Here is a 26,731-nt window from a genome sequence, read left to right as displayed (position 1 = left end):
TGGCCATAGCCACATCACACCCCAGTGCATAAGAGAAAGGGGGCATGGGTTCTCTCTCAGAGAATAGGCTGACAAATCATGGCCAGCCTTTTGGGGATTAGACTGATGATTAGAATTTAATTGTTGAAGTATTTTAAACATGGTATGCTTGCCTTTCTACTTTTGTTTTTGTTTTTGTTTTGTGAGACAGCGTTTCTCTGTAGCTTTGACTGTCCTAGAACTAGCGCTGTAGACCAGGCTGGCCTCGAACTCGCAGAGATCCTCCTGCCTCTGCCTCCCGAGTGCTGGGATTAAAAGTGTGCTCCACTACTGCCTGGCTTTTTTCTACTTTTAAATATGAAGGCCACATGTCTTTTGGAAGGAGTGTGTTCTCCTGGTCTTGTTTAGTTTTGATTCTAACTGAATGTTCTCTCTTCTCTTTTGGTAGTTAATACATACTTCTTGGGGTTTGGATACCTGTTTTGTTTTGTTTTGTCTTGTATGCCTCTTTCAACCAGACTGATGTTAGGAACCAGCCCTGTGTTCTGGCCCTTATCATCCTTTGGTAGCTGTTCCATGGGGACTTTGGGAAGTGGTGCTGGAAGTGGTTGTTTGATATAATGTTGCTTTTTAATTTGGGGGAAAGGTGGGCTTTAATTTTGAGCCTCTGTGCTAGAAGAGAATGGTCTGGAGACTTACAGATATGTGTTTGTTTAGGTAGCTTACTTCTGTGAATGCAAGTTTTGGGATCACCCGTTCAGTTGCTTCTTTCTTGAGTCTAAGAAAGCATGCAAGTTTTTATGATGCAGGTGTGGGTCGGAGTTAACAAATTCATCCTGGCTGGCAGAGATTGAAGTCAGAGCTATTGTATCCAGACAGATGGAGTGACTCTGGTTCTGGTTGTCCTGCCTCTCTAGGGCAGCTCATCCCTGTGCGTCCTTTCTGTGTAATGCCAACTGGCCTCCTGTCCTGGCCATACAACATTAACTATTTCAAATCATTGAGACAGGTTCACGTGTTTAATAATTTCAGCCCTTTCTCTAGCTTCTGAGACCGTGTTGAGATGGCCTTCCTGTCCACAGTCATGCATGCTTTTTAAAAGTTTGTTTTTTTTCCTGATCCTCACTCTTTTTCTTTTTCACATGGTTTATTTATAAACCTCCCTAGGACTTATTAGCATGACGTATGTATGCATTTACTAACTGGTCACTTCTCAATGGCCACTTGCCAGTGTGTTTTCTTTGCTTTGGGAAAGTTTGTATTGTACTTTGGAGCATGCCCTCCCTGTGCATGCTTTGTTTGAATGGCTCTTAACCTAGGGACTGCAATTTTAGCCAGGGTTTCCTCTGGGCCTTGTCTGGGTACTTTTTGCAGTGTTTGTGCCCTTCACCAATGCTGTGAGGCACCTTGGGGCCCCAGAAGCTGGCCTGGAAGGATCACTGTCTCCAGGCTTTAGACTGACCCTGGGCCTATATTGTGACAGCTAGTGAAGTTCCTGTCATTTGTGCGTACTCCAAAAATAACTTTCCTTCTGTGGAAGGGAGATGGAGGTAGGAGGGGAGAGGGACAGGAACTTTGGATAAGTACAGTCTGTCAGGCAGGATGCACTGAGGGAAACAGCTTACGTGCATGAATCATAGATGTTGGGGTCATCTGTGGCTTGCTGTCACTGAAGATCCTCAGTTATCTGTCCCTGCCTCTTATGACAGCGAGGGACTTAGAGGACACAGATCCAGCTGGAAAGGGAGGAGGGAAGCCCAGGAGCAAGGCCTCTGGTCTGTTTCCAGTGCAGTAGTGCCTCACAGTGGCAGAAGCAGCCCAGTGTCACCCCGTGCAGGCATTGTAGACAGTGAGGTGGGCATGCTGTAGTTCTTCAGTGTGTCTGCATGATTGTCAGCTAAAACCATGAAACACTTAACAGCCCAGCAGCTAGTCCTGGTGGGCTGCTATCACTCAACACTCCTAATTACATAGTTGAGATAAAAGTGTAAAAAGTAATGGGATGCGAACTGCAGGTGCTGTGTGGGGATGGCACCCCCGTGTGTCAAAGCACAGGGGCTCTCGCTGCAGAACGCCGTCTGGCAAGGTTCAAGAATGGCTTCTGGTTTTCTTCTTCATCTCCGACTCTGTTTTGCTTTACAGGACTACAAAGCTGATGAAGACCCTGCATTATTCCAGTCAGTCAAGACCAAGAGAGGCCCCCTGGGACCTAACTGGAAGGTATTGGCTGCCGACCTTGCTGACAAGTGGAGTCTTGGCAACATGACAGTTGACAGGTCCCAAGTCTTACAAGAGGCGGTAGTGTTTAAATGAAAAATAAAAATTACACAGAGGGTTTTATTTGCAATAAGGACTTAGAACCACTTGCAGTTGGCCTGTGTGTGCTGCATTAGCAAACAGAACAGTCGTGCTGTGCTGAGGAACCTGAAGAGAGGCAAATGGTTTGCTTTTGGGGACTGTGACATCTTCTGCCTCTGGACAATATGGAAATCCATGTTAAATGAAGGTTTGTAGTGGGGCCTAGTCGGCATCAGCTTTAAACAAGTTTGCTCCCCGAGGTGTTTCCTGACCTTTATAATGGTTAGGTTTCTGGAGAGCAGGACACCAGAGCAGTCTTCATGGCAAGTATGTGTATTCAGGTAGACACACCTTCACTCCATTCATGGAGTAGGAAACACGGTTCCAACATAGTCGTGTCGTATAATGTGCTACACTAAATGAATCCCTTAAGCAAGCCCGGTTATTGTGATTAGTTTGACAGACCAGGAGGCACATTAAAAACCCAAACCTGACCTGAGCAGGATTTTCTTGGCAGCCAAGCTCTAACAGGCTGGTTACAACTTAAGGGAACAGTGCAGAGCTGGCTGTAGAGGATCACTGGACAGCCCTGTTAAACTAGTGGTAAACTGTTGCACATCCACTGAAGGAGGGGTCTGACTTGTTTCATGTAAGATGAGTCATGGCAGGGTGTGGTAGTTCACGGCTGTAATCCCAGGACTCGGGCAGAGGCAGGCAGATCTCTTGTGAGATCAAGGCCAGCCTGGTCTATGTCATGTTCCAGGACAATCAAGACTACACAGTGAGACCCTAGCTTGGAAAGGAAAGAAAAAAAAAAAAAATCATCATTTGTCTTATTTTCACATTTGTTTCCAGGGTAGAGTTCAAAACTCTTCCAACCTAATTACCATGACTAGAGACTTAATATTTAGGAAGTGGTGAATGTCGCACAAGCATTGTCTGAATCTACTCTAAGGGTTTCCCAGGTTTGTAGCTACATCCTCTAGACACCACTAGGTCAGGCTGGTGGCTCTCCAGGGCGTGTCCCTGCTGAGGTGGCACTGCTCTCTGGGGCTGACTCTGGCCAGTAGTACTTTTACAGAGGATGAAGAAACGGAAGGCTTGTGACAAAATACCGAGTTCTTTCACCCAATTACCAGTGTTTGGATGTAGATTTTGCACACCTGTTGTGTGATGGGCCTGTTCTGCTTGAATGCAGAGCTTTCCCCATGGGAAAGAACTGCTGGGAGGTTTTCCGGCCTGCTACAGAGTTACTTGATGTTTTTGCTTTTGCTTGGCTTTTCTGCTTCTTGGGAAATTAGAGTGTGTGGCACTAACATTGCTTGTCTTTGCTTTGCTGCTGTGATGTGTGTTTACCCATGGTCCTTTATCTCTGGTTGGTGATTTATTTAAAATTCTGGAGTAGCTTAAGTTTGGGGACAGGGTTGCATGGTGGGGCTCATGCTACCTGCGTGTCACCACACAGACCGTGCAGTCCTTGAACACCTAGTGGTTCCCCTCCTCAGCCTTATGATGCTAAGATGACAGGCATGAGCCATGGGGGCTGTGCCTAGCAAAGAAGTCCAACAATGACTTCATGTTGTCCGTGCAGAAAGCTCCTCCAATCCACTTGCTTGTTGATCACTTGCTCACTATCCACATGGTGGTAGATACAGGGATTCTTAAAAAGCAAGCAGCTGCTGAGCTGCCATGACCTAGGAATAATGGGGTAGTGGAGAAAACAAGCCAAACCACCATTAACTGATGTGCAAGGACATGAAGGTCACATTCATGACAACAGCTGAGCACACATGGGAATGAGCACCTATGGGCTTGATCAGCAGGCATGTGTCCTTACTCCACCTGGTGGTGTTGGTGGCAGGCTGAGGACAGAAGTGTGTGTGGGCATGACAGAACAACTGCTGTGGCCTCTGCTATACCGTGCAGACTGAGAGGTAGCCTCTCTGAGTGAAACCTCCTTGCATCATCCACCTGCTCTTTCAGCAACAGGCTGTTGCTTACTAATCTATGTTCCAAAATGTGTCCAGGGATAAGTGAAAACCTCAGGGTCTGTTGGTTGGTTTGTGTGCTTGTGTGTCTTTAGTTGCTCAGGGTCTGTTGGTTGGTTTGTGTGCTTGCGTGTCTTTGGTTGCTCAGGTGTCAGACTCAGGACCTGACACGTTAGGCAAGTGCTCTGCCACTGGGTGTAACCCCAGGAATTGCCTTGATGCTTCCTTTACTTGATACAGGGATACTTCCTGTTGTATTTACTGCTTTTCAGCTGAGGGGGAAAGGTTCCTTATGGTCCCGGGGACTATAAAAGGTCACATTTAACTGTCCAAACTTGACTGGGGCAGACATGGGTGCTTTGTTTATAAGTGAGAAGTATGGCCAGAGAATCCCAGAGAAGAGTTGTAGGAGAGACTGCAGTGCCTACCGGGTCGCAGGCCTGAGTCCAGTGCTGTTGACAGGTGTAAGGTGTGATGGGCAGATCCTTTTTTCAGCCCAGTGAATCTGCCTCATTTGTTGTGTTGTGTTGTAACAGTCGAACTCTGCTTAGACAGTTCGACACAGAGGTCAGGACATCTCCAGTGATAGAGGTACAAAAGCACTGTACAAATTCTGTGAGGTACATGTGTTAGGACTTAGATGACCTAAGCCTTGTGCCTCAGGTTTCCACACCTCTAAAATGTGATTGTTAGGACCAACCTCAGAAGTTGTTGGGAAGATTAAATGATATGAGTAAGTGCTGGTCACAGGAAGTCGTGTCAGAAGGTCAGGTTATTGAGCCTCCCCTCCTCTGGAGGTGTGGGTGTAGTTGTGTTGCACTGTTTACACCACAGAGTTCGCCTCTAGTACCAAGCAGCCCTGCACACTGGTAGCTGTGATTTATTTGTCCTGGGTCACCAGTCCTACAGTGTTTAATGAGTGTTTGGTGTGGGTCAGCCATCAGAGGGTCTTCACCAGGCTGGTAATGTTGCTGCTCAAAAGACATTCTCATTTCCCAAGCTTGTCATGAGCACAGGCTTTTATTTTTTCCCTTATGGTATGATACATATTTTTACTTAAACAAACACACAAACAAAACCAGGAATACACTACAGCCCTAGAGACACAAGCCTTACTTGTGTGCTCATTTTCCCTCTGAAGAAGGAAATTAAAAGATCTGAGCACATGAATTATACTGTTACTTAGAGTTCAACATGAAGTGACTTTGTGCATGCTAATAGAGCAATTTATAACCTGATTAAGAATTTTGCTTCAAGGCAGAACTGCTGACGAACATCTCATTTCTCTGTGGTACGGTGTGCATGCACACACATGCTTATGCATGTGTAGGCTGCGGTTTCTATGGCAGGGAGGTCTGTGGCACTGCCACAGCTGCCCCCCTTAAGGCTCCCAGTCCTATTTTACATGTGTGTCCTCTGCTTGTGATCCAGGGAGTGTCAGATTGAAGATGATACTCTCATGCTAACCCAACAAAAGTCCTCATCTCTTTCTTCATTTAAGCCAGGCACTCTTGAGGAGTCAAACTTCTGTGGCTACCAATGGATCAATAGCTCGGAGGCCGTGCCAACGCACCGGCCTCTGCAGTGCTCCGTCATCAGAGCGTGTGGGAATCGGTCAGAAATGACTGTGGTTCGATGTGTGCAAGGGTGTTCTTCCCCAGAGTGCTGGCACTTGGAGCTTGGCCTTTCAGACTCACCCTCATGGCCATTCTGAGTCCTCAGGATAGTTTGTCTCCTCCCTCATGACTGCTTTCTCTTTCTACCCCACGAGTGCGAAATGTGACAACAGCCTTGGCTGTTAGGTGAGGTGTGAGATTTTGTGCCAGGGATGGGGACAGTGGAAGTGAGGGACGAAGAACCAGCTATGAAAGTCCTTCCAGATGGAGACTAGTGGGAAAGGGACCTAGAGCTTCTTCCTGTGGTCATGACCTTGTCCTTTTCATGGCTCTCCTAATGGAAGATGCTTCCTCCCTGTGGTCTCCTGTTTGAAACCCTGTATCTGGAACGTGCAGAACTCAAACTGGTTTCTGGTTAGCCACATTTTGGATTCTGTGCAATAAAGCAGTTTACAGACATGACAGGTTTTCAGAGATTACACAGTTTGGTGACTTCACTTTTAGCTTGAAGTTTTTAAAAGTACATGTAGCGCTTAGTGTATATTATACGTGTATTCCCTGATGATCAGGCCCGCGTTTTCAAAATCTGGGTGCCCTGAGCTGTTTGCTAGCCGTTGGCTACTAATGCCTCTGCTTCTAGGCAGACCTGCAGGACTCAGACCTCTGGAACGGATGCTGCCTGTTGTGAGAAGTAACTCGGCAGAACAGGCCTTGGGCCAGGCTCTTCTTGAGTCCAGTAGGGTGAGACCTGCAGCTGTACTTGCACATGGTAATGAACTTCCATCCTGATGAGGAAGAGTATGAACTGTGCCACATGATTATAAGGGAGCATAGACTCTGTTGATCCCTTCACGAGCAAGGGCCTTCCTGTTTGAGTTTATTTTCCCTATTTTTATGAAATTACCTATGAGTAGTTCACCCTTTGGGACTATTTTGAAGTTGAGTCTCCCACCAGGAGCCCCCACCCTACCAGTTGGAGCCTCAGGTCAAAGTGGTCTCCTTGTTCCACCTCCTGTCTTATGTGAAACTACCAAAGTGTGTGGCAGTGCCTGGCATAGATGTGCCCTCAGTGGGTGCTTGTACAGAGTCAGTTAACTCATGTAGAAAAACACAATGTCCAGCCCAGGCCTGTCTTGAAGACTCGCAGAGAAAACGCTGTCTAGAGAAGAGAAAACAATATTTGTTGGAGAATGAGGTTTTGCCTGAGATTGTGGTGCACATGCTTGGCATGTGTTTTGTGATCCTGTGTTGACATTTGCTGGTGCACACACTGGCAGCCCTCACAGCACATTTATTTTTAACTTTCTTAGTGAGATTTCGGTTGGAAACTTAACACTACGAATTCGGACGCCAAAACTGAGCATTCCGATTGCCTACCACTGAAAAACTAAAATTCTGGGGGAGTGTGAACCCTACCGAGGACTGCTCTGCTCTGCTGCTGCTGCTGCTGCTGCTGCTGCTGCTGCAGAGCGTTGACTCCACTCACATGCAATGCCCCCATCCCACACTCATCCACAGGACGAGGCTGTGAGGATCAGGTCAGAAGAATGCCTCAGATGCTCTTTTTACTCTCTTTCGTTTGTATATGTTTGTTTGTCACAGATTCAAGAAATTTGTTCTTGAGGCTAATGTTGGCTGATTGCTTACCATGCAGCTCCACATGTTGCAAGTCATTCAGTCATGATGTGTGGTTGCCGTGTCTGCTGCTTCCCTGAAGGACTCGGCCACATGCCTCAAAGTAACCTAATATGTGCTCTAAAATTGAAAACATGATTTGACTTGGGAAACTTCATTTATAGTTAGTAACGTGAAATGTAAGGAATTCTGTGACTATACAAACTATTTAAATGTAATTTTAAAAACATTTTGCAGCTAACTAGTGGATGCTATATTATGGATGAAATTTAAATTATGTGGGGGAAAACATAATGTGGAGTTCTTTTGTTAACTCGGGACTCTCATCTTACAGAACTTCTGGTTGCTCTTTTGTTAGCCAACCAATGTTCCTCCTCTTTTAAAAAAAAAAAGTTGCCTTTTTAAATTTTAATCTATATAGAACTTACTCACTGGCAGAATAATAGTATTGTGAACTAGCAGAAGTATCCTTAGCTGCTTTGATGCAGGTAATGAAAAATCTTCAGTTTGAGCTGGATTGGAGCAATGTGTAAAAGACCTTCACTTAATTCCCATCCTCCTTTTTTGTTTTGAGAGGCAGTTGTTTTTAAAGCAATAAAGAGGAAAGAATTTAGACACATTTGTATTGGTTGTAAAGAACCAGGAAGCTGTGGCCTACAGCAGCTGAGCTCCTAGGGACCTGTACAAGCCAGAGCTTCTTTCTGTCACAGTGGGAATTTTCACATCTTTGAAAGTTGTTTCCTAAATTTTTTTTTTTTTTTTAATTAAGGGCTGAAGAGATGGGTTATCAGTTAAGAGCATTAGTTTTTGCAGAGGACCTGGGTTTAGTTCCCAGTATCCACGTGTTGGCTCATGACCAATTCCCCAGTTCCAGGGGATTTGATGCCCTCTTCTGACCTCTGCAAGCACCAGGTATACATATGGTACCTATACATACATGCAGACACACACTCATGCACATAAAATTTTTTAAAAAATGAAAATTTTTTGTTCTGTTTACTTGTGTGCACATGTGTACAGAGCAGGCACGTGAACGCACATGTGTTTGCCTGCCACAGCATGCATCAGGGGCAAAGGAAAACTTGCAGGAGTTGATTCTCTCCTGTCATTTGGCACCGAGAGGTTGTAGTGGAACTCGGGTAGCCAGGCTTGGCAGCAGGCGCCTCCACCTGCTAAGTCATCCCCAGTTACACATCTCTTTACAGGACGGCTCTGGTAGCCCCATGAATGCTTGTGCTTTACTTTGCATTGTTTACTCCTAGGAAGAATTAAACATGGGCTGGACCCAACATTATCTATTAAAGGCCCCGACTGACGGCCTGGAGAGACAGCTCAGCAGTTAAGAGCACCGGTGGCTGGCTCTTCCCGAGGACACAGGTTTAATTCCCAGCACCAACATGGAGTCTCACAACTATGTGAAACTCCAGTCCCAGGGGATCCAGTGCCTTCCTTTGGGTAGTGTAGACACTCATACTTATGAAACAAATAAGTAAGTAAAATCTCAAAAATTTTATGCCCTAACTGAACTTTCACCTCAGTCTGTTTTGCTTTGATATATTAAACATCAAAAGGGGGTGGGGGAGCCCCAAACATTTAAATTGTCATAGGCAGAGAAAAGAGGACCATTTGAAATAGTGCCCATAAAAGTCAAGGTGAAGGAGGCCTTTGTCTTAAAATGTGTGACTGAGAGCCGCAGTATTTTAAGACTCGGGTTTTGTTTTTAAATAATAAGGTTACCACTCCCCCAGCGATAAAATGTGAGTTTTGAAAATAAAGTGTTGTACCTGAAAGGAAATAAGACTTAGTTGTTACAACCTGCATTTCTGCCATTCATGTAACTATTTGGCTTATGCCCTGGTTCATTTACAGGTGCCTGTAGCTGTCCATATGCGTGTTGCCACTGGTTTTTCTTTCTCACATAGTAGTTGATCTATGAAAGGTGTCTCTCCCCACAGCTACAGTGCGAGAGGCAGAAGTGCTGTTGAGTTCAAGACCAGCCTCGCCTCAGTGGCGGTCCTTAGTGGCAGTGCACAGTAGCTGCTGTTTAGGAGACCTAAAATGTGTGTTGTGGATGTGGAGGCTCTTGATTACTGAGTGGGTCTGTCTGAATAAGGTAGCACATTTGTATTTGCTTTTCTGATAACAGGGAAATGGTAAGATGTTAATAGCTTTTCATCCCACCATGTCAGACTGTACCCCAGAACAATAGTGTAGAGATGTTTAAAGCCCTATTCCTTCGTTTTTCAAGACAGGGTTTTTCTGTGTAGCCCTGGATGTCCTGGAACTCACTCTGTAGACCTGGCTGGCCTCAAACTCAGATCTGCCTGCCTCTGCCTCCCGAGTGTTGGGTATGTGCCACCATCATCTGTAGAGCTCTATTCTTAATCACTATCTTAAAGCCTGGATTAAAGGATGACTCCCTATCAGTTGCTTTTAAAAATGAATGACACTTAAAATACCATCAATATGTTCATTGCTAAAGGAAAACATGTAGCTCATGTATTATCACCTGTGATACTACCTTCTCATTGCTTCCTGGTACTTAGTGAGAGGCCGGTGTGTGCAGAGAGGACTGAGGCAGGAAGTCGAGGCAGCAGGCCTTTGTCTACTAGGGCAGATTTGAGTGGATTTGCATATTCTTCCCTCATAGGGTGGGCTTTTTATTTTGTTTTTAGTAACTGCTTGTAAATTGGAAGGAAAATGAGAAGATTGAAAATAAATATACATCTGAGGTATAGGAAGATAGCTTCAAGAACTAGGATTTTTTTGTTCCATTTATTTTTTTAAAATAATTTTTATGGCCCAGTGCAAGCTCTATAAATTGCTGTGTTAATTGGCTCTAAGTAGCTTGCCAGCATCACTAGGAAGCATGTGGCAAACAGCCTGGTTGATTATGGAGTCAGTGTGTGCTGTGTGCCTGGATCCAGCCTGTGGGGGGCGCCTGGGTTGCATTTAGCTCATCTTCTAATTAGAACTGGGTTTCCCCCTTGCTGTTATAAATTGTGGGAGAATTCTGAAGGGCTGTTGTTCTAATGAGGTGAGGTTTTGTGGAGAATAAGGTGTGCAGCTTAACTTCCAATGAAGCTGTTTGTAGCTTGGGGTTACCAGAACTTGTCCAAGCTGAAAAGTGCTTAGGGCTATGGGTGTTCAGGGGTTTGGGAGCCGAGCTATAGAAAAACTTGAGCCTGGGTGTGTGGACAGGGGCCTATGTAGGTATAGGGAGCTTCACGCACCATGGACTGTAAAGGGCATGCTTGGTTTAACATCTACAGCCTTGGAGCTAAGCTTGCTTAGCCCTGGTTCACCTCAGTGGAACGTGGAGTGATCTGATAGTCTAGAGGAGTGGAGCCAGGGAAGGTAAGAATTCTGCACACAGGAAGCACAGCTGGATCCCAGGCTTTTGACCTGGTGCCAGCTAGACCTGCCTGCCACTTGAGCCATCTTCTCACACTCAGCAGCAGTCACTGGGTCAGCGGCCCCAGCATGGGCTCATTGCTTATTGAAGAGATGGTCCATGGAAGGCTCACTTTACCATCCTTTCTGTAGAACGTCAGCGACAGGGTGTCCAGTAGAAGCTGGCTGAACTCATCCACACCAGGTGCAAGCCAGGCTTGCAGTCAACGGGAAGGGAGGCCCATGTCAGTTTAACTGGCCTGGTAGAAATGAAGAAGATGTTCTAGAGAGACTATTGAAACAGTGGACTCAGCGTGGGGATTTCCCCAGGAGTCTCACGCTAGGAGAAGGGAAAAGTGCCTGTCAGAGGGAGAACTTGCCTTCCAGAAAGATTGCACGCAGTTCTAAGAGTTGTCACCACCTCCCAGGATGAGACTGGAGATGACCACGGGTCGTGGCGGGAGGACTGCACCTTGACAGGGCTCGTGTGCAAAGCCTTGGCTCTGTTTAAACTTCAGTTCACTCTAGGACCCCAGAGATGCACTTGAGGGCTCTGCTGTATGTCTTTGTCCCTCTTCCCCAGGTGTCCACATTGAGTAGCCCCCCCTTTCTTCTTCCCACTATTAAATCAACCCTTTTTATTGGCTTATTGAAGATGGGTGGCCAGACCTGACTTGACATAACTTGTGACCCCCATGTCTGAGAAGATCTGTGTGTGCTATGGAGTTTTTGATGGATGAACAGTTCCCACCAAGGGCAACAGCATTGTTTTGTTATTGAAAATAGATGTATGTGAGAGCTGGGAGAGATGGCTCAGCTATTAAGAGCATTGGCTGCTCTTCCAGAGGTCTTGAGTTCAATTCCCAACAACCACATGGTGGTTCACAGCCATCTATAATGGGATCTGATGCCCTCTTTTGGTGTGCAGGCGAACATGCAGATAGAGCATCGTATACATAAAATAAATCTTTTTAAAAATTAAAAAATACACATACATTCTCTGAGTCAGTTTTGTGTGTCCCCGACAGCACCTAACACAGGGTGGTGTATAAATGGTCTCTGCTTAATCATTGCTGAAGCTAGCTTTCAGAGTGAGATGCCCAGTGTATTTACACACACACACACACACACACACACACACACACACACACACACACACACCCAAGGCCGTGTGTTGTTAAAGCAGGGTTGCATACAATAGGTAGTATCTAGTGGCTAGATACACAGGTGAATGTCTCATCACCCCAACCCTCCGTATGTGTGTGTGTGTGTGTACATGTGTGTGTGTGTACATACAGTCGAGCCCAGCTGGGGGGGGGGGAATTCTTTTGCAAGAGGGGTACAGCTGAAGTCCCCAAGGTGGCAGTTACATGACTCAGAGGACAGTTGCTGGCAATATCCCCCATCTATCCAAGCAAGACTTGATTTTCCATCTAAACCCTCGAATACCAGTGTGTGGATCTCTGTGTGATTTGAAGCTGTGTGCACAGGCCATGCTGTTAGTGATGTGCATCTGCACTGCTGACTGTGGCCCTCTGCTGTCACGGACTCTTCTGCTCCACTTGGAAATATTTGAAAATACAGAAAATGGTGAAACTCAATGGTGGGAGTTAGGAGAACTTTACCTTGTTTAAGGTTCGCTCTTGATAAGAACTTCATACATAGGAACTCCAGTGAAGCCAGGTGGTGGGGTTATATACTGTTAATCCCAGCACATACTCAGGAAGCAGAGCTAGGCAGATCTCTGAGTTCAAGGCCACACTGGTCTATAGAGTGAGTTCCAGAACAGCCAGGGCCACACAGAAAAACCAAAACCAAAAATCTACAGTGACACGCTAGCTAACGAACCCACCTTTGAGACCACACAGCTGGGAAGTAACTTGGTGTGTGGCAGGAAATGATTCCAAACACAAGACTGGTTTTCCTTGTTTGTGTGTCTGTGATGTTGTTATATGGCAGTCAGTTTCAATCAAAACCTAAATACTGAGCTCACAGTTGTCCTGATTTTCTCATCCAGAAGGAGCTGGCGAACACCCCCGACTGTCCTAAGATGTGTGCCTATAAGCTGGTGACCATCAAGTTCAAGTGGTGGGGGCTGCAGAGCAAAGTAGAGAACTTCATTCAGAAGGTAAATCTGCTCATAGTGTGGGGGAGTAGAGAGAAGTGGCTGTTGGCAAATGGTCTCTGTGACCAGCATTTTCTCCTTTATGTCATGAAAGTTACTGTCCCCATGTGTCTGTCTGATTCCCTGAAAACACCAAATCTAAATAACAAGGAGATTTTAAGAGACCCCCTTTTTTTTTTTTTTTTTTTTTAAAGGCTTTACCTTTTGTGTATGGATGTTTTGTCTATGTGTATATCTGTGCATTGCATGCATGCGGTGCCTTTGGAAGCCAGGAGAGGGCCTCAGATACCCAGGAATTGTAGTTGCAAACAGCTGAGAGCCATCGTGTGGGTGTTGGAAACCAAACCTGGGTCCTCTGGAAGAGCTACCAGGTCTTAACCTCACTGAGCTATCTCTCCAGCCCTTAAGGGACTTTCTTAGGAGAAATGTAGTGCTTTATTTGTTCAGTGTGCTTTCCTCATTTTTCACAGATGGTTTTTTTCTGCACTTGAGTACAAAGCCCCTCCCATAACTAGCCTGTCCTTGAAGACACCTGGTTTCCTGGCCACTTCTCTGGCACTCATGTTGTCTTGTCTGGAGTGTAATGATGACATGATCTGAGGATCCCTATCCTAATTACTTTTTAAAAAATGGAGGTAACATGAGCAGTTAGATAGAGAAGGGGTATCACAGTAGTGTAAACACATTTATGCATAGCGTTGCCCAGCACCACACAGAGCAACAAAATACCAGGTTATAAATACACAGGAAGGCTGGGTGGTGGTGGTGCACGTCTTTAATCCCAGCACTCGGGAGGCAGAGCCAGGCTGATCACTGTGAGTTCAAGGCCAGCCTGGTCTACAGAGTGAGATCCAGGACAGGCACTAAAACTACATGAAGAAACCCTGTCTCAAAAAAACCAAACAATAAGTAAGTACACAGGAAGGTGTGGGAATACCCTATGTTTACTCTTCCTGTAGGATCCCCTCACCCCATCATCATCATTATAAAAATGTCTTTAAGGGCTGGAGAGACAACTCAGTGGTGAAGAACACTGGCAGCTTTTCCAGAGGACCTGGGTTTGATTCCCAGCACCCACATGATGGCTTACAGCCATCTGTAACACTCGTTACAGGATATCCACACCACTTTGTAGCCTCTACAGGTACTGCAAGCATGAGGTGCAGAGACATGTACGCATACACAGAAGAAATCCTAGGGAATAAGAGACGTCCCTGTTATGCACTGGATTCTTAGACTGTTCACAGCCAGCCCTAGAGCACACTCTGCAGGGCTGGCCTTCTCCCCTGGACATTGTAGTAAATAGGTCACAGTCCAGTTTAGATAAGGAGAAGTCACTTGTGTAAACATGCAGTCTTCTGTTCATGGGGAGAAAGTGGAGAATTGTTCCCAAAGTGTCAGTAGTTGTATGTACTTTGCTCTCTTGTTGGGAAAGTTGAATACAACTTAAATATTTGGGTATTTAAAGACAGTATTTCTATATATAGTTTTCATATATATGTTTGTGTTTGTGCATACACATGTGCAGTAATGTAGAGCACAAAAGAATTAATGCAGAATACTTAGTGCTTTCATCATTGTGCCTCTGAGCACTGGGGGCTTTCCTTCAATGCAGGGTGCCCTATGATACTCGGTGAAGACTGAGTCTAGTCTCACTGTAGAAGAACCTAGTTGACCTTTGATCCTGGGCATTGAGAACAGGTGTCAGGATATGGGGCCCAGCGGGAGCATATGGAATTCAATTATGCATGCCACACACTCTTGGCTTCCACCAGACCGTTCATCCTTTTGCCAGTGGAGATTCTTTCCCATTTCCCAGGGAACTTTGAAAATAAGTTTTGAATTGTGTATGTTTGTTTGTTTTTGCGTGTGGTTGTGTGTATCAGCTGCATGGGTGTGGAGGTCAGAGGACGGTTTGTGGGAGTTGGTTCTCTCCTTCCACCATTTGAATCCAGATATTGAACTGAAGTCATCAGGCTTGGAGGCAAGCACATTTCCTGGTGAGCTGTCTTGCCGCCACTTCACAGGGAATTTATTTTCCTCCTGTGTAAAATTATGATAGGGTAGAATTAGTGTTGATGTAAAGAATTCACAAAGTCTCTACACAGCCCTGGCTGTCCTGGAACTCTATATGTAGACCAAGCTGGCCTTGAACTCTCGAGATCTGCCTGAGTCCTGGGATTAAAGGCGTGTCCCACCACACTTGGCCTAGTTTCTGCTATTGCATAAAGTGGTCTTTTCAAACTAAGTGCAGGTTCGTTTTATGGGTTGCTTGGGACATGTACAATTAATGTGTCACTAATTGTATGTTTTTGCCACTTTGTTTTAAAAGCAAGAAAAACGGATCTTTACAAACTTACATCGCCAGCTCTTTTGTTGGATTGACAAGTGGATTGACCTGACGATGGAAGACATCAGGAGAATGGAAGATGAGACTCAGAAAGAACTAGAAACAGTAAGGCTGTAGCAGTTCTGTTTCCCTTCTCTACGCGGCACATGCTTAGCAAGTGTAGACTTGGAGTTGGGGAGTGTTGCTGGAAGCCATGTCTAACTTACCATGTGTATTTTCATCAAAATGGAACTTTTTGGACACTGATGCCCTTCAGCCTCCTGAAGGTGGACTAGAGCTTTCTTAACCTAGAATGTGTTCCTTGTAAATAATATCCCGGTGCTTTGTACTGGGTCTCGGGCATCTCTGCGGCAGTACCTGTCTTGTTCTTTTAGATCGAGATGCCTTTGGCTCAGCCTACTCAGCTCAGTTCCCTCCAAAGACAAGGTGAGGCTGATGAGTCCTCTGAGTCTGGCAGTGCCATCTCCCCTCTCCCACCTAGCAGTGATCTCTGCTTCCTTGGAGAGCTCTAGGCAGATTCCAGTGGTCCTTGGCAGGGGTCAAGGAGTAGTTCCATGGCTAAACTTGCCCTAGCTCCTGCCCATAGCCAGTGGGTGTCTAGACTCTTCTAAGGCCATTTTCCTTGGCTTCCTCCCACAGGATTTGGTTTTGATTTTTCCCTAAACCATGCTTTTCTGCAGTTGGTAGTTCATTCCCAAGGTGGGAAGTAAATCCAAGGCATATGCAGGACCTTCAGGGCACCCACATAGTCACCCTGAGTCCTGCCAGAGGTCCTGGCTCCGCAAGCCCTGCAGGTGTGGTATCTGGTGCTCTGTGTGAGGCTAGAGCCCCATGTAGTCATGGGGTGTGGCAGGAAGTCAGGCTCTGACAGGGAAGGGATACTGTCACTGCTGTAACACAGTGAAGGAGTGTCTGCAGCTGGTTACCTGGGGTGATCAGGGCAGGTCTGCTTCTAATTACCTTAACCCAATCTTCGGAAAGGAATGTGCTGTGTGTTCTTAATAGGGCAATAGAATGTGGTAGCCTATCTTACATTTAAACTATAGACAGATATCACCTTATAAATGGATTTTGCTCCAGATTATTTTAGGTTGACTGAATTTGCAGTGTACTTTCCCATAGAGACACTATTATAAGGAGTTGGTTTTTCTTTACTGCAGCTCTGAGTTCTGGATCTTTGGAGTAGGGTGATGGGATGATGGAATGGCAGGAGTGGCAGGGTCTCCCTGCCTTTGTTTGGAGGCTGGCCATGGGTATTCAAGCAGGCACGCACAGGTCATGCTGCTCCAGCCTCACACCTCTCACCCCTGTGCTCACTTCTTCTCAGTAGTTAGGTACTCCTCCCAAAGCAGCCCTGACACCACCCTCCAGCACGGACCCTTGCCCTGCCGTGCCCTCCCTCCTAGCGAACACCCACTCCTCCTACCCTCAGCTCTGGAGCAGCTGCTCAAGCTGGAGCACAGCTGCTTCCAGCCAGTGTTTCCCAGAACCTGGAGGGGGTGCCTAAGACCCCTTGCCCTGGCTATGCAGTTTGTGCTGATGGTGAACTCGGGCCCTGCATCCCATCCCCTTGGGCAGAATGTGGCTGAGGTCTGCTGCTCCCCACTCTTGGTTCTTTCAAAGTTCTTAGCCTGCAGATACCTGAACACACCATGAGAACCCTTGCTCCCACCTGTGGTATAGGCCGGAAGATAAGCAGCTGCTCAGCCAGCCCTTTGGAAGTAGCACTGTAGCAGCTCAGGGCTCAGAGTGAACGAGGCCCCGTGACTTGCTGCACTGTGTCCTGGGTTCAGGGTGTAGATGGCTGTTTGATCTGTTTGATCTTGGGCAGTGTTTCAGGCAGGTCCCAGTGTCCGTGCTGACCATCCTCATGTTAGCTGCTCCTTATGAGGTCACAGTATTTTATGCCTGTAGTACTTACTGCTCATGGGGCCTGTGGCTGGGAGCACCAGGCAAGCAGCTCCTTCCCCACGAAGAAGACTGCGGTTCTGCAGGAATTTCTCCTCATGCCTAGTCAAGGACTCTCATACACTGTAATGTTCTTAATTCACAGATATTTTAAGAATTGGCTCTCTTTTTATCAAATCTCTTTTAGACTTGAGAATGCCTGGCACCTTAAGTTGGGTATAGAAAGGACGTACACATGCATGTGTGTGTGGCCTGCAGTCTGCAGGGCTGGAAGGATTAGCCAGGTAGTGGAGGAGAACTGGCCAGACCCTGGGGAGGCTTGGGGGAAGGGATTGTTTTAGAAATACAGTATTGTTTGTTTTCTGTCTGTTTCTGGTTTTCTCCTCTGAGGTTATTTAATTTTTTTATCTGTAGCTGTTAGAAATGCCTGCTCTTCTGCTGGTTCCTTTTGCCTTATGCTGTTCCTCTGTGTGTCTCTCCCTTTGATCCATGCTCTTTTCAGTAAACCTGAAAGCACTGAGAAACGGCTCTCAAAACAGCTTCCTCTCTGGTCCAGAGACAGTGAAAGGTGGACCAGACCACGACCCCTCCCCTGAAGCGCTTTCTCAAAGCATATTGACACTTTCCTTGCAATTGGATCCCTGATAATTTGCTGCCAGACTGGAGGCCTTTGTTTAAATGCTTAGTTAACTTCCAGGCTGTTTAAGGAAAACCCCACACAAGTTTGTTGAAGCCAGGACCAGTTGAAAGCCTCAGAACCACATCCCTTCTGGGGATACATGAGAAGTAGATAATCTCAATGTAATCATTGCTAGATCTTTTTTCTCCACTTGCTTACTAACCCCTACATAGAATCATTTTAGCAGCTCATGATTTTATTTTACATTTAGATGCGTAAGAAGGGTTCCGTCCGAGGCACGTCGGCTGCTGATGCCTAGATGAGTCCCCTGTAGGTCAGAGACATTTTCAAACTGTGTAAGTGAAGACCTGGGTAAAAGAATGTCTAAAAGCCTGTGCCTTTTGGTGATGGGGAGTTAACTGCTGAGCCCGCCATAGGCTCTTGCCTGTGTTGACGGGATTCTACTTTTAAAATTGAAGAGGTGCCTATTGTAGAAACTGTGAGCATGTATGTTTTGTGGATCACTCTGTGGGCCAAGTTGAATGTCACAGTCTCTGCCCCATTGTCAGTGGCACTGTCCTGGAAGCTGGATGACCTTTTGATAGCCAGCTGATTAGTGGAACTGTTTCTCAGTAGAACCTTTTGCGGTTCCCAAGGAAATCCAGGATCCTTCCTGCCACACTGTCAGGCCAACTTCAGTAGCTCACTGTAGGTAGAATGTGTTCTGTGTGCTACAGTCTCCCTGTTTACTCTGTAGTTTACTTTGTAAGCCTAACATTTTTCTGTGGTGTTCCCTACCAAAGCCTATGTGCCCACATGACATTTCCATAGATGGAACAGAGAGCATCCACGTCCCCCCACAGACGTAGACAGAACAAGAGCAGCAGAACTCCCCTTGTGTGCAAATGTGAGTAAGGACAGGAGCAGGGCCCTGTGCCCAAACCTGCACTGACCTCCTTGCTGGTCGCTTAACAGAGCTGCTGCCTTCCCCATCGACTAAGTGAGAGGTGTCGGGTCATGAAAAGGAGCTGCTGGGCCAAAAAGAACTGAGGAGCACTTCTGAGATTGCCCCAAAGTTATTTATATTTCATTCAAAACAAAAACCCGGTTTTTGTTTTGTTTTGTTTTTAAGTACTAACTTTCTGTGATTTGTTCATGCTTCGAATTTACTTTTCTCTGTGATGAAATAAAATGTTTTGCTTTTATCATAGCCAGTCTTTAAACAGAACGCAAAGTTTTAGGGTGCAGTAGTTTGGGGAACATTTTTCTATCCGATTTTTCCCAGTATCTCAGGAGAGCCTGGGCCTAACTTGCTGTGTGCTTCTTTACAGCTACGGAGTCAAGGCCAAGTGAGGGGAACAAGTGCAGCCTGTGATGAGTGAAGACGCCCACCAGTGTCTCTCAGTGATGACTCAAGCGCGCGTGCGCACGTGCACACACACATACACACACACACACACACACACACACACACACACACACACAGGTTTGTGTGTGTATGTATGTATGTATGTCTGTAGCTGTGTGAAAAACACATATGGCTACAGGCTTAGATACACACAAGTGTATATATGTACATGCAAAACATTGAAGGGATCAGTACAATTCTCCAAAGTACTGTACCTGTCTTCAGCAAAAATACTAAAGAAAATATTTTCAGTATATATACCTGGAACAGATTTTAATACTCATCAATGTGATGCCCTTGATGCATAAATGGACTGCCATGTGGTGCCATGTGGTGCTGGCTGGCGTGTTTCATGAATGCCAGGTGTGGACCAGTGTGTGTAGTCTTTGGTTATGTTTCTGTTTTCTTGAGTCACCACACATATACTTTTATTTTCATCCCATCAGCAACAGACTCCTACAGAACGATTTCTTCAAATTTTTAGATACTCCAGTGAATCTAGAAAGTCAGCTCTGGATGTATTTATAACTATTTATTTCTGGGTGGCCACTATCTTCCAGCCAAATCCAACGATGTCCAACAAATAAGGAGCCAAAGTGAAGCTCTTTACTAGTTTGCCCTAGGGGTGGGGAAATCCTTTTTTTAAAATTGCCACTTTTTATTGGATTTTTGTATTTTGAATTTCAAGTATTTTTCTACATCAAATCTAGCAAAAAAACAGTGATGACGGTTTGTGATTTATAACAAACACTAGACAATATTCAGACTCTGGCTAAGCAAACAAGGCAATAAAGGAAGCAACCCTAAGGGTAGTGCAGGTCTTCTGTGGAGTTTTGTCTCTGGAATTCCAGTGTGGAGACTGTGCAGACCGTCTGTACTACTCTGAGCTCACATGGTCGGGGGGGAAGTGCTGACTGGGAGGTACAGAACTGTCACTGTCCTGAGGCCCAGCTAGATCCTGAGCATTGCTGCCGACACTGCCTCCTCTTCCTCCCTCCTCCCTCCCCCTCTGCCCCCCCCCTCCTTCTCTTCCACCTCTTTTTTTTTTTTTTTTAAAGAATAATAGCTAGGTAAGATTTTTTTTTTTTTTTTTAAATCAACTTTTCTGTCTGATGCCGTTTTCCCTTGTCAGTCCTGGAAGCCTGACCAGAATCATACTGTTGAAGCCTTCAGGTCACACACTGTCTTCTTCACATACTATCCCACAGTCCTACACCCTCCCCCCTGCAGTCAGCCCATTAGTAACCCCTTTGCTGGCAGTCTTGCCCTCCATGCCCCTCCTCCCATGTCCTGTGTCCCATGTGAGCAATGACAGCCTCCCACTGCATTGCAACAGTACCCTGTCCTCCTCAACACAGACCCTGGGGCCCACGTGCCCTCTCTGCTCATTTTGTGGGCACTGTTGGGAGATGGGCTTGGTCACATCAGTGGAACAGTCACCAGAAGGGTCATCGCCAACCCCTGGCACTGGAGAACCCAGTCTCTCCCAATGAAACTAACTCAAGCACATCTGCAGTCTCATTGGGAGCTTGGGCACACAAGGAAGTGAGAGCCTTGTGTGGACTCTAATGTTTTTCTAACAACGGTGGAGATTGAGGGGATGTGTGGAGAATGTAAAATACCCCGTTGACTTGGCAGTCTCTTGTGTAAATTACAGTAAAACAAAGTAAGTGAAATTGAAACAAAAATAAATTTGATGACAAAATGCCGCCTGTGTGCTTGAATGGCTGTTCCCTGGGGCCACTTTGAATCTGGCTTTCCAGCGGCTCCACTTGGAGAAGACGACAGAGGTCCTTGGTGTGTTGCTGGTCCTGTGAGGTGGCTTGTTCTTGACAAGGGCCTTTGCCGGTAGGGTTGTCACATGGTTTCAGAGGTGATTTCCTGTCCTGGGTACTGTTAGCCTCAGAGTTTGTAAAAAAATATATTTTTAAAGGAAAAAGAAAATACAGAAAACTTTGTTTTTCAGTGCTCTGTCGGGCTTTGCTCTTATGGCTTGGCTGTCTCCAGATCATGGCTCCCAGACACTTCGTCCTGTAGAACTTGGTCCTTTCTGCTGTGCTCCTTTGGAAACGAGGCCTACTGCCCGCCTGAGCAGCCTAGTGAGCAGTGTGGTTCCAGGGTGTTTGAGGGTCCTTTCTTGGTGGTCTATTTAGATACAGCATCAGCATGTGCGATGACCTTGTGTCAGCAGAGTTCTGGGGGCGGGGTGGGGGGGGCAGATGTGCAGTCCAGTGTGGGAGACAGACAGACGGGACAGGTACAACACAAGTTGGTGTGATGCTCTCAGGAGTGGTGTTGGTGAAGAGATGTCACAGACTGGGCAAGCAGTCCTAGCAGCTGCGACCCCAGGAGCTCCAGGAACTTCTCCCCACGTCTTCTACTCTACCCATGCAGGTGAGACTTTGCACCCCTTTGACAGACGGCAGCTCCTTCCCTGGCCTTCTGTTTTGCTATTCTTCCCCATGTGCAAGGCTGCTCAGACCTCCTGACCCCTCAACTTGATGGTGTTTCAAGTGTCCCAGCCCAGCCCCTGCAGACATGTCTCGGGAGGTAAGAGATATTCAGCCTCTGTCTTGAGTTCACACTGGAGCTCCCCAGCCATCCTCGTGGAGAACTTGCTGACCTTGCTCTTAGGTCAGTAGAGCCACTGGAAGTCAGGAGGTGAATCTCAGAGGATTCTAAAACTTGGATTGGTGTGACTGGGAAGGAAGGAGAGCATGGAAACCAAGTCCCAGCCCATCTTGTCTGTGGGATGCCTTGGGCAGACCCGTTCATACACTCTGGTCATGTTACCTGGCATGAAAACAATGTGCAACTGCAGTTGACTTCACATCCCCTGGAGCAGGTTCCATCGGAAAAGTGGGAAAGGCGGGTGTTCCTGAACCTTCCTGTGGTGGTCGTCCATTCATCTGTCTGGTGTTGCCATGGTGCAGGGCTTCTTCGCTGGAGAGGCATTCGGAACAGCCTCATTCTGACGAAACCAGCCTCCTGCCTGCTGACGGGCTTCCCCTCTCAGAGGCTGAAATTTCACACAGGAACCTTCGTGACCACCTCGTGCATTTGTATTCTTCTCTTCTGCCAAGTTAAATCCTGAATTCAGATGTGACTGGATTAAGAATGTCTCCATTCCCGCCACAGTCTTCTGGCCGTCAGAAAGCCAGCCTTTGCAACTCCATGTCCTGAGTGAATGTTTCATCATGCTAGAGGCCAACTTGACAATAGATGCACCCTAGACAAGGAATAAAAACCTTGACAGATGCCACTTTCCCATCTCTTGTCTTTCTGTGCATCTTGTCTTGGTGCCCTCTCACTTCAAAAGCAGGAAAGGGGCCCAGAAAACCCATGTCCTCTCCTTCAGGACGCTGCTTATTGTGGAGTGGCCCCTCTGCCACAGTTCACTCCTGGTTGGCCATCACTGTTGGCTGACGGATGGCACCCTTAAATCTCATATTTCACACACTATGTTAGTGTGGGGGCTCCTTGGGCAGGCAGGTGTCGTGCTGTGCCTCAAAGTCACCTCTTGTAATGGAAGTTCCAATCATGAATGTCATTTTTCCATAGCAGATATCTGCCAGTCCAGTGACAAGACACCTTACTCCTGGGGTCTAGGAGAGGAGGAACAAGATCTTCCCTCAACCCACAACACAGGGGCAGCAGCTCTGGCAGCTGACCAGGGAGCACCAAACCTACCCTTTCTCCTTCCTCCTCAGTTACCCAAGCCAGAGGCTTCAGAGTCCATCTCCAGAATGTGGGTGCATCACTCATGGCCTCCCTAGGCAGGAAGCCTAGCTGGTCTCCACCACCACCACCACTCACCCTCCCCACCCCCAGTCTCAAAGAGTGTTCCTGGATGAGCCCATGCCGCCCTTAGTCTTTAGTCCAAGCTGTGTTCTGAACGCCCTCAACTCAGGAAGGGGACCACAAACTCCACATGATTTGTCTAAGGCATCATCTGATTTCAAAAACAATGCTAATGTCCACCAGCACTGCCATCCAAGTAGACCTCATACTAGCTCTGCGGCTTGGCAGTCATCTGGAAGGCAGGTTGACACTTTTCACATCTACTAAAAATGGAGGCAGAGCCAGTTGGTGGTGGTGCATGCCTGTACTCCCAGTACCTGGGAGGCAGAGGCAGGTAAATCTCTTGAGTTCCAGACCAACCTGGTCTGCAGAGTAAGTTCTGTGACAGCCAGGGCTGCACAGAGAAACCCTGTCTTGGGGATGGGTGGGGAATGGAAGCAGGTTGCCTTCTGAGCAAGGGTCCTGCAGATCATCTGCTTGTCCAGAACACAGTTCCCAGTTCAGAATTCTGAGCCTGTGGCAACAGCCTCAATGCTCAGCATTTTTGTTGTTCTTTTGTCTGTTTAGTTGGTTTGGTTTCTCTATATATCCTTGGCTGTCCTGGAACTCTGTAGACCAGGCTGGCCTCGAACTCACAGAGACCTGCCTACCTCTGCCTCCCACCCTGAGTGCTGGCATTAAAGGTGTATGCCACCAGCATCTTAAAAGCATTTGGGGAGGGGAAAAAAAGAGCATCTGCTCCTAAAGTCCTCTGAGGCAGAGCTGAGCTTCCCCGTGGTGGCCGCAGAAACCCTCAGGCATGTTCTGTAAGTAGACGGGGCAGGTATGGGAGGTATGTGCTAGACACCAGAGCCCCTCACCCAGCATGGCCTCTAGCAGAGTGAGAGCAGCCAGGTCTGTTCTAAGATTCCACACTTGGAGGCCTCCCAGGAAAGGTTGGGCAACATTCCCTGCCTGCTGAGGTCCCTGCCCAGTGCCACCTTGTCTCCTTCCTCCCTTCCCCAGCTGGCTTTGTGTTGGTGCTGTGGGCCATGAGCAGTCTCCAGGAACCTGTTGTGTGTCCCTTCTAAGTGTGTTTGACAGCAGTCGGGATGAGGGGGAGGGGGGGACAACTGGCCTGTGAACACCTGGAGGGAGCAATGGAGAGGCCGTGGGCAGGGCCGTTCCACTTTACCAAGGTGTTATAGCTGAACCTGTAACCACACAAGGCCTGGAGACCCTCCCCTACATGCCTGGCCAGCGTTGCCTTCTCTGGCTGGGGACAATGTCAGTCGGTCGGGCATCTAGTGGGCCATGAGCTCAGTGCCCTGCTATGTAGGGTCCTGTAGCAAGAATCTTAAAAGTTCTTATTAATAAAAACAAACCTGGAGCCGGGTATTGGGGTGAATGCTGGAAGATCAGAGAAGCAGAACAAGCCACAGCCACCTCGCCTCGCCAGTTCCTCAGCTGATCCTGTTTCCTCAGGCTGGAAGCCTCTGAGTCCTCATCCAGAATGAGTCTCAGCTGAACTGTGCTGCTCAAAAGCCTAAAAGCTTAACCAGCTAAAAGCTTCTAGTTCCTGGTCCCCACACCTTTCTGCTTCCTGCCATCACTTCCTGGGATTAAAAGCTCTTGTTACCATGCCTGGCTGTTTCCAGTGTGGCCTTGAACTCAGAGATCCAGACGGATTTCTGCCTCTGGAATGCTAGGATTAAGGGTGTGTGTGCCACCATTTTCTGGCCTCTATACCTAGTGGCTGTCTGTTCTCTGACCCCAGATAAGTTTATTAGGATGCACAGTATTTTGGGGAACACAATATCACCACAGGGTCCAGACATCTAGTGGGATTTCAGTCTTTCTCTTAGCCCCGCCGAGTGACTGGCTCCCCTTTTCCACTTGTGAGACAGGCCAGCATGTGCATGTCAGTGCTGCCCGTGGCTGGGCTTTCTGCCCTGGATTCCACATCCCACACTAGATCTCTCTCCCCCAAGACTGTCATGATGTATCTGGCAGCCACCCTCCCAGGGTGCTGGGAGGTGGGGATGTGCTGGGATGAGACGGTGACCCCTATGTTCGCTCAGTGGGGTTACTCTTGCTGCCCCTGCCCTGTTAGTGAACCCTGTAAGTGTGGTTGACACCATGGAGTCATAGACTGGACCTGGCTGCAGGAGACCATGCTGGGTCAGAGGCTTTGGCATTTAGCACATGCATCCCATGCCTGCCCCTCTACTTAACCTGACAAAAGGCCCAGAATGAAGCTCTGGCCCCTCGAGCCTTGGTGTCCTGCCAGTGGAAGTCTGAGTAGTCAGCACCAACATGGAACATGGCTCTGTGACAGGGAACATATGAAAACAACCCTTTGTCTGTGCCCTGGTTGGGCTCCTAGCTAGAGTCACCAGCCATCCCACTTGACCCAGACTCCAGTGCTAAAACCAGGACAGTCCCTGATAGAGATCATTGGTCACCCTGTCAGAAGACCCAATCACCAGCATTCTTGAATCCAGCAGCTTTTATTTAGAGGCAGATGCAAACACTGAGCCAACATTATATGGAAGACAAGCACTGTCTATAACCTGGCTGCCTCTAGCTCCACCAGGACACAGACTGCAGAGCTGGGAGTAGGGGCAGGGGACTGTGAAGCCAGTCTCACAGGAGGTCTCTGGAAACACTTAGCTAGGCCAGGGAGAGCCCAAAGGGTTCATCCTCACAGTGCACAGTTCTCCCCAGGCTGCTCTGGACAGTTAGCTCGCTGGGTTTCCAGCAGCCCAAGGACCCCTTCCCAAAGGAGTGAGGGCAGGGCCCCCTGGGCTGACCTGCCTGTCCTGCCCCCTCCCCTTTCATTCCTGCCACTCACCCCTAGGCTCCACCCACAGTGGTCTCATTCCAAATTTCTGAGACCAGAGAGCCCATAGGTCTGTTTTGAATGAATGGAACAGAGAGAGCCTCGGAATTTAACCCATTCCATGCTAGCCGGCCTCCTGCCTTTAACCATTTCCTGCTCCTGCCTACGGCATGACCCGGCAAAGGCCACTCAGCTCTCTCCCATTTTGCAGGGAAACATTTCTGCTTTATGACTGCGTGTGCTCTCGTTTCTCTCCCGTTATCTTAATGAATTAACTGGGTGCCCGTTGCTCCCCAGCCCCCCGCAGTTTATGAGCTGTACAGCAATCACTGCGATCTTAGTCAGCCCCACACAGTTGTTGTACCGGTTCCTATTACAGTAATTGGCATGAACTTTATTCTTTTGCAGAGAGATTCTTTGGCCCGCTGAGACTGCATAACCATCTGCCATAAATTGAGACTAGTACGGCTTATTTTGGTGAATGCAAAATTGGATCCCATTCTTTACTCTGTGGCTTGATTCAACTTCCAGATGGTTAATCCACATGAAGTAATAGGAATGCACCACAGCTCTGCTTAGCTGAAGATGGAGACGTAATATTTATTTGCTGATGTGGAGGCCTCCAAACGCTGCCCTGTCAGGATGTCAATATATAACACAGCAGCACAGAAATGTCAGCTTGTTCCGCAGGCACAACAGCCTCCCCTGAGTTGCCATGGGGAACCCCTGGGTGCCCCAACCCCCCCCCCCCCCCCCCCCCGGTCTGTCCTTGACCTAATCTCAAGAGTTT

General features: G+C 47.4%; 1 protein-coding gene across 10 annotated transcripts in view; it reads left to right on the top strand.

Annotated features, from left to right (window-relative positions):
- The window catches only part of Pitpnb (phosphatidylinositol transfer protein beta), a 54,978-nt gene extending 32,397 nt beyond the window's left edge, over window positions 1–22,581 (top strand). For 3 of the 10 annotated variants that reach the window (XM_036171716.1, XM_036171723.1, XM_036171719.1), the window contains 4 exons: window positions 2,122–2,199; window positions 12,927–13,037; window positions 15,367–15,489; window positions 21,286–21,777. In XM_036171716.1, the coding sequence (XP_036027609.1) occupies window positions 2,122–2,199; window positions 12,927–13,037; window positions 15,367–15,489; window positions 21,286–21,597 (624 nt within the window). In that variant the 3' untranslated portion in view covers window positions 21,598–21,777. Of the gene's footprint in view, window positions 1–2,121; window positions 2,200–12,926; window positions 13,038–15,366; window positions 15,490–17,794; window positions 19,388–21,285 lie in introns of those variants that run through there. The other 7 variants (XR_004943480.1, XR_004943479.1, XR_004943478.1 and 4 more) reach the window with 7 other exon arrangements.
- Window positions 22,582–26,731: the final 4,150 nt, after the last annotated feature.

Source organism: Onychomys torridus, chromosome 22 (genome assembly GCF_903995425.1).
Source record: "Onychomys torridus chromosome 22, mOncTor1.1, whole genome shotgun sequence".
Classification (NCBI taxonomy): domain Eukaryota; kingdom Metazoa; phylum Chordata; class Mammalia; order Rodentia; family Cricetidae; genus Onychomys; species Onychomys torridus.
Note: the sequence above shows the minus strand (reverse complement) of the source record. Positions and strands in the feature narration are given on the sequence as shown.